We start from the raw sequence: 17,501 nt of genomic DNA, 5'->3' as shown, positions 1-17,501 counted from the left end.
TTAGATATTTAATGTGTGAAACTTGGTTAGCAAAATATTTAATGGTAAGATTTAAGTTATTTAAAGAGTAATATATTTTTAAAAAAAATATTGTGAAAGTAAAGATCATAAATATTATTTAGAAAAAATATCCTTTGTTATTATGGATGTTCTGATGCTCTAATAGAACGATGTAGATAGGTAATAAAAAAAGTATTATCTATATGAATATTTAATTATAGTATAGTAAAATATTATTCACTCAGTTCTAATGACCCGTCAATCTATCCTTAGATCAATACAGAGGAGGACCTGAATTATCCATCTGGCCTTTGTGTGTAGTTTAGGTCGAACTACAATTCTTTGATCTGCTCTTGGATCTGAGGACTCGAATGGAGTCGTGTTAACTCAGACCTACATGGCTATGCTCTAATTGAGTCCTACATCTGCCATGTGTCATTTGTTGCTTCCCTCTCATCAAGCAAAGCAGATTTTCTCATCCAGGATCTTTTGGATCAGGAGAGGTCCTACAAACTTATTGGTGGGGTGAGCTGGAGCTCATCTGTTTAACAGATGAGTTATAGTCCACCCCACCAGTAAATGAGCAGGGACATTTACTGGGATCCTGGACCAGAGGATCCTGGACCAGAGAATCCCTACTCTCACATCAAGTACTCCACCTAAGTTCATATTTGATACTTTCCTCTAAACATTCTACACTCCCTCAAGTCTTTGGCATCAGATCGAACCGGATAGAATCGAACCATCGAATCATAACTAGACATAATATTTATTTTTTTAGTTGATAGTAGATATCTAATTTACGTTGCTTAATCTTGGGATGATCAACCTGACCCCATACTTTTCATAGTCGGCGACGTATCAGTCTAATATTTTTAGGCTCACTACCTATTAAAAGAAAATTTTCCTATTAATTTATCAAAACTGAAACATGATATATGTGAAACTTAGAATGGCATAGGATTTATAATTTAAGGTTTAAATAATCTATACTATACATTATTTAATTGTAAATAAAAAAAAAAAAGGAATCATGAGAGATCTAATTGTCTTGTGCTGGGCCGAGCATGGGCCTAGATTAGACAGTGCAGAGCATGGAAAGCCCAGTCCGGACACGGCCGCATGTTGAGCCCTAGGGGGGTTCCAGAATTTTAAAAAGTAAAGAATGTTTTTGCATAATATTTTAAGGGGCGCTTCGGGAAATTCGTGCAGAGAGACCAAGCGACGGTATATAGCGTAGAAGACTGTCGGCGTTCCAAAGGAGAACTAGAAGAGGGAGGGGGAGGGAGAGAGGAGAAGGCGAGAGATTTGCGGAGAACTTGGAAGGATGAAGATGCCATCTGAGTCGAGGTTCCTGCAGGAATTAGCTCTTTACGCGGCGAGCGCTGCGCTGAGCTGCCTCGTCCTCTTCGCCGGGCTGCGCCAACTCGACCCCAACCGAGCCGCCAGCAAAAAGGCCCTCGAGCACAAGAAGGAGATCTCCAAGCGGCTCGGCCGCCCTCTCATCAATACCAATCAATACGAGGTCTTTGTCCTGCCCCTCCCTTTGCCCTTTAATCCAGTTCTCGCTTTTCTTCTTTGACGGTGTTCGGTCTGTTTCAGATACTATTTTTGTACCTTCCATCAAGTCATGCGTCTATTTATTTCTGTGTATGAAATTTCAATTTTTGAGACATTTCCGTTGTCAGAGATATTGGATTCAACCGTTTTAGGGTTTGTTCTAGGCGAATCCATATGCTGATTTTAATTTTCTAGGTCCCAAATGCTTTTTTTTTATTAGAATTTTGGGCGTTGCAATAATCAATAAGATAATAAGGTGATATTTATGCTAGTTGATGTCCCGCTATTTTTTTTCTGAGCTCCCGTCTTCATCAGTTTTCTCGCTTTATTGTTTTAAGACGTTTTATGGGACAGAACACACCTATAGGACAATCAGATTGAGGTTGAACTTCACTGCTTTGCTGATGCAGAAACTCCAACAACTACAACTCTTCTGCTCAGTGAATTAGATTCATCTTCTCTTTGGTAGTAGAGTTATATTTAAGTATACTGTCAATCCTGGTATTCTTGATAGCTAAGATCATACTTCCGTGCTGGTGATTTGATCATGTAGGGTCCGATTACTTGGATGGAATACATGAGGGAGGGAAAGGAAAGTGACAAAAATGTCAATTTCCCTTCTTCTTTTTTCTAATGCTATCTTATGATTGATAAGGTTTCAGCTGAGAACAGATAATTGCAAATACTGTTTAATTGATAGAGCTGTCTATGTCTAAGTTTCTTATAATAACAGTTTTGCCAAATAACCTTCATTTTTAATAGGGATCATTAAGTAACACCTCAAGTTGTTCGAATGGAGGTTGATTTATATTAGAAATGTCTTAATGGTGTTATTTATGATCATTTTGCAGGATGTAATAGCTTGTGATGTTATAAATCCAGATCATATTGATGTTGAGTTTGAATCTATTGGGGGTTTGGAACATGTCAAGCAAGCACTATTTGAATTGGTCATTCTTCCACTATGTAGACCTGAATTGTTTTCACAGGGAAAGCTTCTTAGCCCTCAAAAGGGAGTTTTACTGTATGGGCCACCTGGAACAGGAAAGACAATGCTTGCGAAGGCCTTAGCTAAAGAATCTGGTGCAGTTTTTATTAATGTGAGGATCTCAAATTTGATGAGTAAATGGTTCGGAGATGCTCAAAAACTTGGCAAGTCTAGTTTTTAATATCATGTTTTCTTTTACAGATTTGTTGATATTCTCCACTGTTATCTTCAATTAATTTCTAAAAATCTATGATTGTTAATGTTATTTTTTATATACTGTTTATTCACTAAAGATGCAATTTTTTATTTATATATATTTCATTTGGTGTATGTTATTTTATTCTCCATCATGACATATGTTGAAACTCATTGTTTGTTAGAAATGGTTTTAGGTTAATATGTGTGGTGAAGAAAATCATCATAGTTTAAGGTTAGTGAGTTACAGGTCTTTGCTCTTATTTTCTCATGTAACAAGGTAAAGAAGTGGTATTTTTAGTTGAATTACTTGCAGAAATTAATTAGGTTGGTTTTTATTAGAAACCATAATGATCCCCCTAAAGAAGTGAAACTCATAATCTAGTCACTTTTCATTCTGTATGAATCTATAAGACAAATTCCCTTTGATTGATGTTGTAGAGGTTTTTATAAGAAAAGGTCGACATTAGAAAGATTAATTGGGTCTAATTGCAAACTATATCATGAATCTATGTATTTATGTAACGATTATCTCTTTATAAATGCAATTCAATATTTTGCTTTTCTTAAATTGGCATGGTATTAGAGCCCCTTTTATAGGGTTAGGTTTCTTTAGAATAGCCTCCACCTCACTTTCATTTTTCTCTGACCTCTCTCTGTCATGTACATTCCAATCATTTTTTTTTCTATTTGTGGTATATGCCTCATGTTGCATCATCATTACCTTGAATTTGCTCTATTGCGCATGATGTAATTGCCTCCATTGTAATCTATGCAACCCAATTACTACGTTGCAAACCTTGACCTTATTCACAACATTGATTACTCTGTTCAACATTGCACTTCTCTTTCGATTCTTGTAACAACAAAGCTTAAACACGTTAAATACAAGGGTGTGCATGATCAATATTAAAGTGGTGTATACAACAGAAATAAAGAAATAATCTTTTGTTCCCATAGACCTATATATATATATAGGTCTATGCAACATTTCCATGATATTATTATGATAACTAATGAGGCTTGGTTAGAAAGAGCTTTTGCCTCTATCATTAGCCTGAGTAGTTTTGAAGAAGCAGGCTATTACTAAAAATGCCTCTCCCAATGGTTGTTGGGGATTCATTGTTCATGTTGTTGGTGTTCCATCTTTAGTAATGTAGTTTCGAGACCTTGCTCCTATATCCATAACCTACAACTCATTAGGTGCGTCGCCTCTAAATCCACTAAACCACACCTTTAAATGACGCAATGAAGTAAGCTTCTAGAATGAATAGTATATGTAGCTAAACCTCACAATGCCGAACTGCAAACTAAGTGAAACACTCTCGACTCTCTTAACTAGACTATCCTTAGTCAAGTTGACTCTTGATCTAGAGGTCATCCTATATCAAGAAAACCCTTAGCAAGATGCCCTCTACCTAGCGGAATCACCAAATTCCCATCATGGTCGTCTCAATATGAGCTTCCATTGTTGCTAAAGATCTTCTAGTGAATCATACAATCTGACCTGAATGCTTCTATATAGCCCTCGAAGCAAACACGCTCTTAAAAGTATAAACAAGCACTCATAAAATTATAAACAATGAATAAAAATCTCAAACTCACCATATAGATAAAGATCTAACCCTATAGAAGAGTGTTACACGAGAGAGCTTCAAACCTAATAATGAAACTTTGATGTTTGGTTCTAAACAAATGGATCTGTTGCCCCTAACATATAAACATTACTTTAGCATGATACGAATGTGTAAAAAGTTTTTAGTTCCTAAGGTCAGAATGGCTTTTTTCTTTTTTGCTGATTAATTTCATGATTCCAAGTGTTTATTACTAATGGGCATACAATATCAGGTACAATTTAATTTCACATGTTTTTCTTTAAATAATTATTTTTTCACTGGATTTGTTACAGTGGCTGCTGTGTTTAGCCTTGCTTATAAGCTGCAACCTGCTATCATTTTTATCGATGAAGTGGATAGCTTTTTGGGTCAGCGACGAAATACAGATCATGAAGCAATGACTAACATGAAAACTGAGTTCATGTCCTTGTGGGATGGTTTCACCACTGACCGTGAGTTTTGGAACTCCTGTACTTTTTACTCTAGTCAATATTTTAGATCTATGTTTTGTTTCCTAATTGTGATGCATTTTTTTTACCAGTACTACTCTTGCTAGTTCCAATTTATTGTGCATCTAAGGTTTCCTTTTACATCGTTGGGGGAAAACATCCCCTTGATGTTATTGTCGCATATCTCAATTCCATGTTGAATTATTAACTTCTATTATTTAAATGGTTCGTTCGGTCAGATTACTGCATCCCTTAAACCTCAGATCCATCCAATAATCCTTGTTATTTTTTTTAGTGTTGTGATTAAGCTTATTCCAAAATGTTTTGCCAAACAAACTCTGATTATATGCTGCATTTCTATGTTGATATCATATTATATTGTGTGATCTTACTACTGCACTGGGCCTGACTGACCGTCAAAACCAACTTCAATAGTAGTATGGAAATGTTATATAAGGATGAATGATGTTTTTAATCTGTCCACAAGCATTTTGCTTGATTCCTTGATATGATACCGCAACTGCCACTTCTGGAAGTAGTTTATTCATCACCCACTTATAACGTTCTTTTAATTATGATTTGTTTGCTTTACCTCTTCTCCCTTGCTTATGCCCAAAATATACCATTCTTGCAGAAAATGCTCGTGTAATGGTTCTTGCTGCTACAAATCGCCCATCAGAACTTGATGAAGCAATACTTAGGCGATTTACCCAGACCTTTGAAATTGGCATGCCTAATCAAAGTGAGAGAGCCAAGATACTGAAGGTCATCCTTAAGGGTGAAAATGTCGAAGAGAACATTGATTACGAATATGTAGCTGCATTGTGTCAAAGTTTTAGTGGTTCAGATATACTTGAACTGTGCAAACAAGCAGCCTATTTCCCTGTAAGGGAGTTGCTCAATGATGAAAAGAACGGAAAGACATCCATTGTGAGTATATTTTATTGATGCCAAACATTTTTTATACCAGCAATAAGGAATTTTGTGATTCAAATCTTCTGAAACTCTCTTTACTAGTGAATATTATTTCTCCAAAATGCAAACTTCTTTTGCCATTTGATGTTGACTCCAATCCTCTCCAATCTTTTCATTTATAACTCTTAAGTGTGGTTTAACCAGGAAAAGCCATGTTAGGATGAGATTTGTTGTTGGTAAGCTATTCCATGTGCGATATGCTTCCGTACATGGATCTCTTAGTCACTTGAGCTGTAGTGATGGTCGTGCCTATGATTGTGGTTAATTTTCACTTTGGTGTTGGACTCTTCAGTTGTGCTCTGAGATTTTAAACCTGGTCAATTCACTGTCCTGATGGGTTCACCAGAGGATTTAATCTCTCTGTCAACCATAGATGAGGATCATGCCTTATTGCTATTTCTTTTTTAAAAAAACTTACTTGGAATCCCTGGTTTTGAGATTTTCCTAGTCGAGCAAAATATATCAGGTTGTTGGAATTTTGGTTAATACCTTCTTTGTTTCTTGGATACTTCTTACAACTAATTGTTTTTGTAACACCCCACCCTCCTCACTACTGGACTGTGAGGGCGGAGCGTTATTGGACTACTAACTTTACTTAACTAACATTGCACACATGTTGATAGTAATTCCTAAAACTCTCGGAGAACTCAAAACATACAATTAACTAGCAGCGGAAGACTAAATGACTCATCTAATACATTCTACTCAACTCTTTGTTAATAAATTCTTATGCTAAATCCCAAGGCTTCTATAGTTCAAGCATCACACATCCATCCGCACCTCCTTGTCGCCTTCCTTTACTATAGCTTTTCCTTTTCTTTATCTGCAGTAAGAGGAAATGCATCTATAAGCAAAATTGCTTAGTAAGCGCTATCTAACTCACAAAACTCGAATATGCATGTAACTGGAAGAAGTCTAAAACTAAATGCTCAGAAAGACATACTACTCATACTCATCTACTAATAAAAGAACAAGACATGCTAAAATGCTAAACATGTAAAGCTACTCATGCTTTTCTAATAGCAAAGAACAGTAAGCTAATCTAAATAACATGCTAGCATAAAAGAAAACTCAGCTTGCTGATTTTAAAACAAAGTGAAACTTAATTCATCTGTTCTAAATTTATTCTTTAATTCACTTGTTTAAAACTTATTCTTTAATACTTTATACTTATGTAAAAATTGCTTTACTTGTTCAAAAACTTATACTTATAATACTTCAAAATAATAATCAACTTCTCTTGGGCCCGGCAACTGTGCTTTTACTTTTGTAATGACCCGACCCATTTGGCGGCCCATTTGGCGACCCTCGGGTCGTCGACCGTCGACCGTCGGCCGTGCCGTTACTACTAGGTTATCTAAACCTAGGGACGACTACGGGAGCCCAACCCAAGGACAACTGAGAGTCCAGCACAGTGTCACTGATAAAAGTAAAATACTTGTTATCTTTTAATACTTCTAATATATAATGCCTCGATATTTTCTTTAGCACCTTGTGTGCCAAATTCCCTAAAGTCTTGACTTTAGGATCTACTTAAGGCCTTGGCCTTTTTCTTTCTTTTCTTTATCTTTCTTATACTTTTCTTAAACTCAAAATACTAATAGGGAACTCAAAATTTGTAATTAAAATCCTTAATGAAAAATCTACACTGCAATGCTTAATTAAAATCTGCATTATAAGCTTACATAAAAATCTGCACTTATAAATCTGCACTATAAGCTTAATTAAAATCTGTTCTATAAGCTTAATTAAAATCTACACTATAAGCGCTCATCATGCTTCGAATTCAAGAAGAACAAAGGTCCGAAACTACTCCTACTGCAGGTGAGAAGCACTTACCTTTATTCTTGGACTCACAACCGAACAAAAAGGGCTTCTAGGACCTTGGCCGGCCGCCGGAGATGATGTCCTAACTCCCTTTCGTTTTCTGCCCGGGCTCCGCCATCGTACGCAGAAGAGAAGGAGAGAATGGTTTAAGTCACGGGAAAACAGAGCATCAACTTATCCCTTTTTATAACTTAATATTTCTGTTAACTCCTTAAATAAATTCGCTATCTTTTCTAAACAGACAAATCCAACATCAACTTATCCCTTTTATAATATTCTGTTAACTATCTTAAATAAATTCGCTACCTTTTCTAAATAGACAAATCCAACATCAACTTATCCCTTTTATAATATAATATTCTGTTAACTATCTTAAATAAATTCGCTGCCTTTTCTAAACAGAAAAATCCGTTTGCCCACCTGGTCAACTGGGTTTTGACCGAGCCAAAGGTCGTGGGTTCAATTCTCGGCTTGGATATTTTTTTATCGAAACTTCCTTCGTTTAGTAAAAATACCAAACGACCTCCAAAAATTACATAAAAATACTCTAAAAATTTCTAAAAATCCCTAGAATATTTCTATAGTATTTTTAAATATTTTTAAATTACTTTTAGGACTCTAATTGAGGAAATTTGGGTCATTACAGTTTCAGGATGGTAGCCAAATAAATTGTGATTTTTGCAAAGCTTGATGTTGCAATCATGAATTGATCTTATAGTTATCTTGTCTTGCTCTTATCAGGGTCCAAGACCACTCAAACAGGCAGACTTGGAGAGAGCACTGGTAACCTCTAGAAAGGGAAAGAAAGTATCTGTATCACAATCTTCATGGCCTGCACAAACCGAACCAGACGATGAGCAGGTCCATAATGCTATTTTGGAGATCTCAAAGCTCATGTCTCGCATTGTGAGCAACCAATCTGAAAACCAAGATGCTTAGATCATTCACATAGTCGCTCTGCGCTACAAACTTGTATGATGTGGCTCGACACGTTGCCTTAGACGGAAGCACCCCGCTATCTTTCTTGAAATCTGCATCCACCAAAGAATGCTTGTTTTCTTTCTTCTATAGCTGATATGAAAAGTTAACCAATTACGATAATTCTAATCATATCGTTTCTGTAAGTCTGCGTCAACCACCGAATGTTTATTTACCTTTTTACATTTTAGCTTGTTATTTGAAAGTGTCGGAGGTCTGAATCACCTACATGTTTTATGCCTAAATTTATTCCCGTTATTGTTGGTGGGCAGGATGTATGACTAATTTTGGTTGATGATTAAGGAACACAATGCTTCAGTTAAGAAGGAAACATCTTATATTATACCTTGTTTCTTGCCAAATTGAATGGTTCTTGCAAGTTTGATCTATAATATTTCAGTTGCGATTATTTATTCTTTTGTCAAACCAGATGAAAGAAAAACAGTCAAATTTTCTCACTTTTGTTATTAGAGATTGTGATGAAAGTGCTCATCATTGTTCTCTAGATATGTGAACCAGGGCCTTTCCACTGGATAAATTTGGAAGCACAAATAATTTCTCATACATGATACAGCAATTAATGTTTTAGTTTCTTTCTGTTGGAGAAAAATATTTTATAGTCTTCGTATAGCAATTAATGTTTTAGTTTCATTTTATTGGAGAAAAATATCTTATAGTTCGTCATTGTTGAGAGTGGAATCGTGGTGTTTGATTAATCTGTTGAATGTTTGGCTGCCGTTGTTATCAGAAGATAATTGCAGAGCGGCTCAAATAAAACTAAAAATAAAATAAAATAATTTCTTCCACCCATTTATTTGTAGTGTTTTAGTTTATTTCATAATAAAACTAAAAATAAAATAATTTAATCGTGTTTGAAAAGTCTAATAATACATCTATATTTTTCTTGTTCTTATCTGTAAACGGCCTTATCCATCCACACATTCATAACTTCATATAAGGAACTTAATTTTTTATTATTTACTTTTTACACATTTAATATTTTCATTCATTATAAAATTTTAAAAATCTAAATTATCTAGATTCATCAATAAATTTTGATTAAAATTCATTAATAAATCTAAAGAATTCCAAATAATTTTTTTATAATTTTTATTATTTTTATTAATAAAATGTTTTTAATTTTTATTTTTATGTTTTACTCTTTAATACTTACATATTAAAAACTTTAAGATATTTAAAAATAGAATTTTTTTAAATGTATTATTAACCTTCTTTTTATATTTTTAATTTTTTTATTAAAGTTTTAAAATTAAAATTACATAAATTTAAAGAATTATTTATTAAAATTTAAATGATGTTTAAATTAATTTAAATGAGGAGGAAAGAAAAGTTGTATGTTAAAAAGAAACGTTCATGCACGGAGAGGGGTAAAATTATAATTTCATGTGCTTTTTGATAATGCAAATTGCTTCTTTCCTCCCAAATGATCATTCTACCCTCTATCTTTTTTTTCTTTTTTTTTCTGATTTTTTTATTTTATTTTTAATTTTTTTTAACTCATACTTATATATTTTTAATTTTTAATTTTTAATTAATTTTAATTTTTTATTTTTAATTAATTTTATTTTTAATTTTTTTATTCATACTTATATATTTTAAAATTTTTATTTAGTTTATATATTTTAAAATTTTTATTTAGTTTAAATTTTTAATCAATTTTATTTATTATTTTTCATTAATACTTATATATATTTTTAATTTTATTTAGTTTTATTTTTTAATTAATTTTGTTTATTATTTTTTCATTAATACTTATATTTTTTAATTTTATTTAGTTTTTATTTAGTTTTATTTTTAATTAATTTTATTTATAATTTTTAAATTTTTAATATTTATTTAGTTTTATTTCTTTAATCAATTTTGTTTATTATTTTTTTATCAATTTTTTAAATTTTATATAATTTTTAAATTACTCCCTTCCTTTAAATTACATTCCTAATTTGACACTTAAATTACCCACATCCAACTATTAACACATATCATAATCTTTTCTCCCTTTAAATCATCCCTCTCTCCAACCATTGACATATAACACATGTCAGAATCTCTCACCCTCTTTAAATTACCCATCATCCAACCATTGACACCTGTCAAAACACTCCCTCCATTTAAATTCGTCATTCTTCAACCATTGACACCTGTCAAAACACTCCCTCCATTTAAATTCGTCATTCTTCAACCATTGACACCTGTCAAAACACCCCTCCTTTTAAATTACCCCTCTTCAATGCTTGATATATGTCAGAACCTCCCCTCCCTTTAAATTACCCCACTTCTAACCCTTGACACATGTCAAAATCTTTTATCCCTTTAAATGACCCCCCTTCCAACCCTTGACACATGTCAAAATCTCTCATCACTTTAAATGGTCCCCCTTTCAACACTTGACATATGTTAAAATCTCTCATCCTTTTAAATTACCCCCACTTCCAACTCTTGACACATGTCAGAACTTCTCACTTTTTTTAAATTATCCATCATTCAATCCTTGACACATGTCAGAATCTCCCCTTACTTTAAATTACTCACCCTTCAACTCTTGACACATGTCAGAACCTCCCCTCCCCTTAAATTACCCACCCTTCAACTCTTGACACATGTCAGAACCTCCCCTCCCCTTAAATTACCTACCCTTAAACTCTTGACACATGTCAGAACCTCCCCTCCCCTCCCCTTAAATTACCCACCCTTAAACTCTTGACACATGTCAGAACCTCCCCTCCCCTTAAATTACCCACCCTTCAACTATTGACACGTGTCAAAACATCTCCCTTTAAATCCTCCTCTCACACTTCATTTTTAGTCACTCTTCATTCACACCTCCCTTCACTGCTATCTCCCTCTCAGCTTCTCCTTCTCTCTTCCTAAAAATATGGATGACTATTTGGGCTTATTTTCATATAGTTGGTCAATTGAGAATGATGTTCCTAGTCAAGATATCTCCAACAACAGTCGCGATTATACAATCGAATTTACCACAGATCAGGTTAGTTATTATCATTGTTTTATGTATATTCATTATTTATTTTATAAGTAGAGAAATTATATTAAGATTGATAATGTCATACTTATACATCTTTGTTATATTTTTTTATATAGATATTTAAAAGTAGAGAAGATATGATAAATTGGGTAAAGACAGTTGGTTTGAAGAATGGTATTGTAGTGGTTATTAAAAATTCTGCTAATTTAAAAGGTGGCAAGCTACCAAAGTGTCATCTTATATATGAAAGAGGTGGAAAGTATAAACCGCCACGATATCTAGTTGATGGGCAATCCTTAAAAAGAAATACTGGGACTAGAAAATGTGAATGCACATTTGAACTGCGAGGTATACCAATACCTCCAGATGGTGTGATGTGGGGTTTAAGGGTTGTTTGTGGTTTTCATAATCATCAATTAGCAGAATATATTGACGGACATGAGTACCCGAGTAGGTTAAAACCAAAAGAAAAAGAATTTGTGCTTGACATGGCCAACAGCACCACACCTCGTAAAATTCTTAGTATTTTGAAGGAAAGAGACCCATCAAACACTACCGGAATCAAAAGCATTTATAATGCTATTTTCACAAATAAATCCGCTAAACGGGGTAGTCTAAATTCTATTAAGTATGTCTTGGACCAATTAATCAAGAAAGAATACTTCCATAAATACCGTACAAATCCAGACACCAACGAAATCACAGATATTATTTGGGTTCATCCAAAAAGTCTAGAGTTGTCTGTCAACTTTTCATCTGTGTTGATCATTGATGCCACATACAAGACCAATGAGTATTGGATACCACTATTGGAGGTTGTGGGTATCACATCCATAATGCGAACTTACTCACTTATGTTTGCATATCTTAGTAATGAGAAGACAGAGCAACTAACATGGGCATTAGGTACATTAAAGAAGTGGATAGTTGAAAAGAATGCATCGTAAACATTGGTATTTGTTTCAGATCGGGATTTATTGCTTATTAATGCAATTGAAACATGTTTTCCCAATGCACGTCACATCCTTTGTATTTGGCACATAAACCAGTCCGTAATGAAGAAATGCGCCCCTATGCTTGGTCTGGAGTGGCAACATTTTTATTCATCATGGCACTCACTCATTAATTCATCGACACAATGGTCTTATCAGCATAAGTGGGATGTCATGCGCAAAGAGTATCAATGATTCGAGGGTGCTCTAAATTATCTTTGGGATACATGGTTACACCCTTACAAAGAGCGGTTTGTTTCAGCATGGGTTGATACATGTATGCACCTCAGGAGCAATTCAAATCAAAGGTATAGTAATTTTATAGTTTTATTATTTAAATTTTATTCATTATTGTAGTATTTCAATTCTTTTCAGTATTTAAACACAATGCATTTTTTTTATTACAGGGCAGAATCTGCACATGCGAGATTGAAGTTATATTTGGGAGATACCATGTCATCCCTACAGACATCTTTTGAAAAAATACATAAGATGTTGAGAATTCAATTCGAGGATATTAAGAAGTCGTTCGAAAAATCTCTGAACATTCCACGCCATCAACATTTACATGATGACATTTTCAGTCAAATAAGGTGTCGGATTTCATTAGAGGCAATGAAGTTGATTTCTGGTCAGCTAAAATGTATTGAGGAAACATCTCACCAGCTCTCCGGCAGATGCAACTGTTCTATCAAAATTGTATACGGATTGTCATGCGAGCATGATCTTGCACCTTACCAGTACTTTTCCATTCCAATTCCGCTTCAGAGTATCAACGCTCATTGGAGGAGATTGTCGATGCACGCACATCAGTTTAATGACGATGGAGCAGAACCTAATAGGACATCCCACGTTGTTGAGATATTAGATGGGATGGATCCATATATGCGAGAGCATATGATAAACAAGTTTCTTGATATGATTGATCCATCTCAAAGTACATTGCGAGCTCCTTCATACAACACAGAACATAGAGGTCGACCTACGGGTAGAGATGAGCAAAGTGGACGCCGCATATCTTCTTTCGGAGAAGCATCCACTTCAGGATCTAGGGTCTCTCAACCGATTGCAACATCTCAAGGGAGAGGAAGACGTGGAAGAGGGTCGAAGGTTCGCAATACTCAAACGACCCATGATCACTCTCCAGTTCCACCCCATCCATGATACTTATATTGAGAAATTACCTGTGTCTTTGCAGTGTTATATTTCTCACACCGTTGATGTTCAACCTGATGGTCATTGTGGATTCAGGGCAATAGCTGCACTAATTGGGTATGATGAAGAAGGTTGGTTTCAAGTACGATTCGAGCTTATAAAAGAGATTCAACAAAATAAGGATTTATATGATCAATTTTATCCAGATCCAAATTTGGTAACCAATCTATTATTCTAATTGAATTGGTTCGAGCAGTGGGCACCAGAAATATATTGGATGGACGCTATGCCTTTGGGAATTGTCATCGCATCAAGGTACAATCTTGTACTTCATACATTTGGTGAGAATATTGGGAGTTATTTTACTCACTTGCCATTAAGAACTCCTCCAGTTCCAAACCAAGAGCGTCGAGAAATAGCTATTGCTCATATTGGCAATCACTTCATACAAGTTTTCTTATATCCTCATTATCCTGCACCACCCATTCCAACTTGGTGGTGGCAACATTCATCGTATGAAGCTAAAGGATGGGTCACTCGTTACAGGACACGCGCTCATTTGTGGTACGAAGTAATAGGTGCACCACCACCAAATGCATCGGGAGCAGAATTTGGAGGCAATATTGATTAAGATTTCTATTTTTATATGTTTTTATGTTTTTTTTGTATTATTACATGTACTCTTCATTTGGAAAAAAATATGTTTGTTCCTAAGTTATGAATGTATTCATTATTAATTGGTAGTATTTTTTTTAGTTTTAATATAAACTAAAAATAAATAAAAGATTATAAACATATAAAAAATTATTGAAAAAAATAAAACTGATAAAAAATTGATAAATAAATTGATTAAAAAAATTAATAAAATAATAAAATTTTAAAAAATCAATTGAAAAATATAAGTATTATGAAAAAAATAATTAATTAAATTAATTAAAAATAAAAATTAAATAAAATTTATATAAAATTGAAAAATAAAGTATTGATAAAAAATAATAAATTAAATTAATTAAAAAATAAAACTAAATAAAATTAAAAATATAATTGTATGAGAGTTATTTTTAAATAAAATTAATTAAAAAATTAAAACTAAATGAGAATTAAATGAAATAAAAAAATTAAAAAAAAAAACAAAGAAGGCTACATGCGTCTTTTGGCAGGGAGAGAGAGGGAAGGTGGAGGGGGTGTGCGTTGACCGGGGGGGAAGCAGCTCTCTTTAATAATAATTTGATGTGCTTTTTGTGAATAATGAAATACTGGTACGCATAATTATGAAACATCGTCCCATCGTCCTAGGACGGGTTGACGGAGTACTGGAGATGAGTATATTTATCTTTTACCATCTTATTTTAGAAAGAGATGATCGGTAATGAAGACAATCAATAATAATGACTAGAAGAATTCGGCTACGAGTATTCAAATGTAAGGTACATGTGAATATGTGAATATAAATTCCATTATGAATGAAACTTTAGTAGTCTCATATTAAGAGTTTTAAGATATATTGATTGGTTTATATTGATTCACATATATTGATAATATGAATAAATATATGAAAAAAAACTCTACCATGCGTGGATATATAAGGGATGTAAATCCAGGATCCAGATTGTACTGAACCAAGTTGACTCGTGTGCAAGTATGATCTGCGTGCACCGAATGTCGAATCGATCGGAGTAAAATTTGTCCAAGTAGAACAATCAATATTTTAGCTCATGAATTCTTTTTATTTGCTGCTCAAGAAGGTAACGGAAGCATTAACCATAGTTAATAGTGATTTTGTAACCTCCTGGATAGTAATGGTCGACCATTGATGGCCGCCAACTATTATTAATCCTTAGATATTGAATGGTGATTACTCGGTGTTCAATGCAGATAAAGGATAATACTCCAATATAAAGAGAGACCATGGTCTTAAGCAGTACACACAGAAAAATTAAAGCTCTCCACCTACGTTCCCCTCTATCGTGCATCTCTTGCTCGGTGAAATACTCGTGATAGCAATTAGGTACCTCTCAGTTCACCTTGACCATCAGTGCTTTGTGTGCATCGCAGTTAATCATTGTATCCTGGAAAACATACGACTCAAGAAAATCTCGAAGTACAGTCGGAGATGGGGCAAATCTGTTTCAAGAAAACTGCGTCCATCGTAGGTCTCGATCTGCTTCGCCGGCTTGGCCGCTTTACCCACTCAGACTGCTCGGGCTACTCTTCCTTTAGACTGCTCTACCCGGTCGGCTACTTTGCTAGGCATGGCCACTCGACCTGATCTACTACTTGACTGCACTACTCGGTCAGTCGATCTGCCCGTTTGAACACTCGGTCTGATATGTGACTCGGCCACCTTGCTCACTCAGTTGCTCTATGCCACTCGGCCTAATCAGCAACTCTCTGATTGCCCGCTCGGTCGATCTAAATCTGCTCAGCCGATCTGCCCACTTGGCTGCTATGCCTCACGGCCTGCTCTACCCGCTCAGCCACTCTGCCCACTTGGCCACTCCGCCCGCTCAATCACTGTGTAGTCTAAACTCAACACTTGACAAAAACCGGCTTCCGCTGATAGCTTGAAATTATCTACTCAAGTAATTTTGACAGATAAATTAAATTTAATTTGATGTAATTTAAATTCGACTAATTCCCCCAAATTTTTCGATAAATTGTCCAACAATCTTAAAACATATTCTAGTTCTATTGAGATGATCACAAAATAAAATGTTGAGGTGCAATAGACTCAACACAATAAAGCCCCCTCCATCCCAATTGGAACGGTGCCAATCAACTATGGGGAAAGGTCAAAGAAGTTCACTGGATTAAACTTCAAGAGATGACAGAAGAAGATACTCTTCTACTTGACCATGCTCAATCTAGCTCAATTCTTGACCGAGGACCTTCCCAAGCATGTTGAAGATGTTGATGTTCACACCATCAGTACAGTGGAGGCATAGACTCACTCTGAGTTCTTTTGTCAAAACTACATCCTCAACTGCCTTGCCGTCTCGTTGTACGCTATGTATAGTACTAAGAGAACGACTAAGGAGTTGTGGGAGTCCCTGGACAAGAAGTATAAAACGGAGGATGCAGGGGCCAAGAAGTTCATCGTAAGTCGATTCCTAGGCTACAAGATGGTTGACTTCAAGATGATGATTAGCTAAATCCAGGAGCTTCAGGTGATCTTGCATGAGATCCATTCAGAAGGGATGATTCTGAGTAAAACCTTACAGGTAGCTACTATCATTGAGAAGTTGCCTCCAAGATGAAAAAACTTCAAGAACTATCTAAAGCACGAGTGGAAGGAGATGAATGTGGAGGAACTCATTGTTAGACTTCGCATCGAAGAAGACAACAAGAGTTCAAAGAGAAAGTTGTTCTCTCAAGCTACTGTGAAAGCTAACGTGGTCAAGCACGGTCAAAACTCGAAATGGAAGAACCCCAAGTCTTCCAAGATGGGACCCAGAGGAGGCATCAACAAAAAGTTCTCTGGGAAATGCATCAACTATGACCTAGTCCGTCACAAACTTCGGAGTGCAGAAAGCCAAAGAAGAACCAGGAGGCCAACCTAAACGAGAGACCAGAAATGAACGACCTCTGTGCAGTGGTCTTAGAACTGAACCTGATCGATTCAAACCCGCGACAATGGTGGATTGATACTGGAGCCACTAGATATGTCTGCTGCAATAAGGAGATTGTCCATAACTTTGAAGAAGTCAATGAAGATAAATTATTCAGAGGAACTCAGCAACCTCGGACATCATGGGCAAAGGA

The 17,501-nt window shown here is 35.0% G+C and overlaps 1 protein-coding gene across 1 annotated transcript; it reads left to right on the top strand.

Moving 5' to 3' along the window:
• Positions 1-1,234: 1,234 nt before the first annotated feature.
• On the top strand, positions 1,235-8,931 carry LOC122032488 (outer mitochondrial transmembrane helix translocase-like). Its single transcript, XM_042591778.1, has 5 exons — positions 1,235-1,525; positions 2,412-2,712; positions 4,653-4,811; positions 5,443-5,738; positions 8,352-8,931. Exons 1-5 carry the CDS (start codon positions 1,328-1,330, stop codon positions 8,547-8,549), a joined length of 1,152 nt encoding a protein of 383 aa, XP_042447712.1. The 5' UTR covers positions 1,235-1,327; the 3' UTR covers positions 8,550-8,931.
• The last annotated feature ends 8,570 nt before the right edge of the window (positions 8,932-17,501 follow it).

This window comes from Zingiber officinale, chromosome 11A (assembly GCF_018446385.1).
Source record: "Zingiber officinale cultivar Zhangliang chromosome 11A, Zo_v1.1, whole genome shotgun sequence".
Taxonomy (NCBI): domain Eukaryota; kingdom Viridiplantae; phylum Streptophyta; class Magnoliopsida; order Zingiberales; family Zingiberaceae; genus Zingiber; species Zingiber officinale.
The sequence above is the reverse complement of the archived record's forward strand: the minus strand, read 5'-3'. Positions and strand labels throughout refer to the sequence as shown.

Excerpts from the sequence above, each read along its gene's own strand:
- LOC122032488 (XM_042591778.1), top strand. The coding sequence starts at position 1,328 with ATGAAGATGCCATCTGAGTCGAGGTTCCTGCAGGAATTAGCTCTTTAC. Across the intron at positions 4,812-5,442 it reads GGATGGTTTCACCACTGACC|AAAATGCTCGTGTAATGGTT; the intron begins GTGAGTTTTGGA and ends CCATTCTTGCAG. Across the intron at positions 5,739-8,351 it reads AGAACGGAAAGACATCCATT|GGTCCAAGACCACTCAAACA; the intron begins GTGAGTATATTT and ends TGCTCTTATCAG.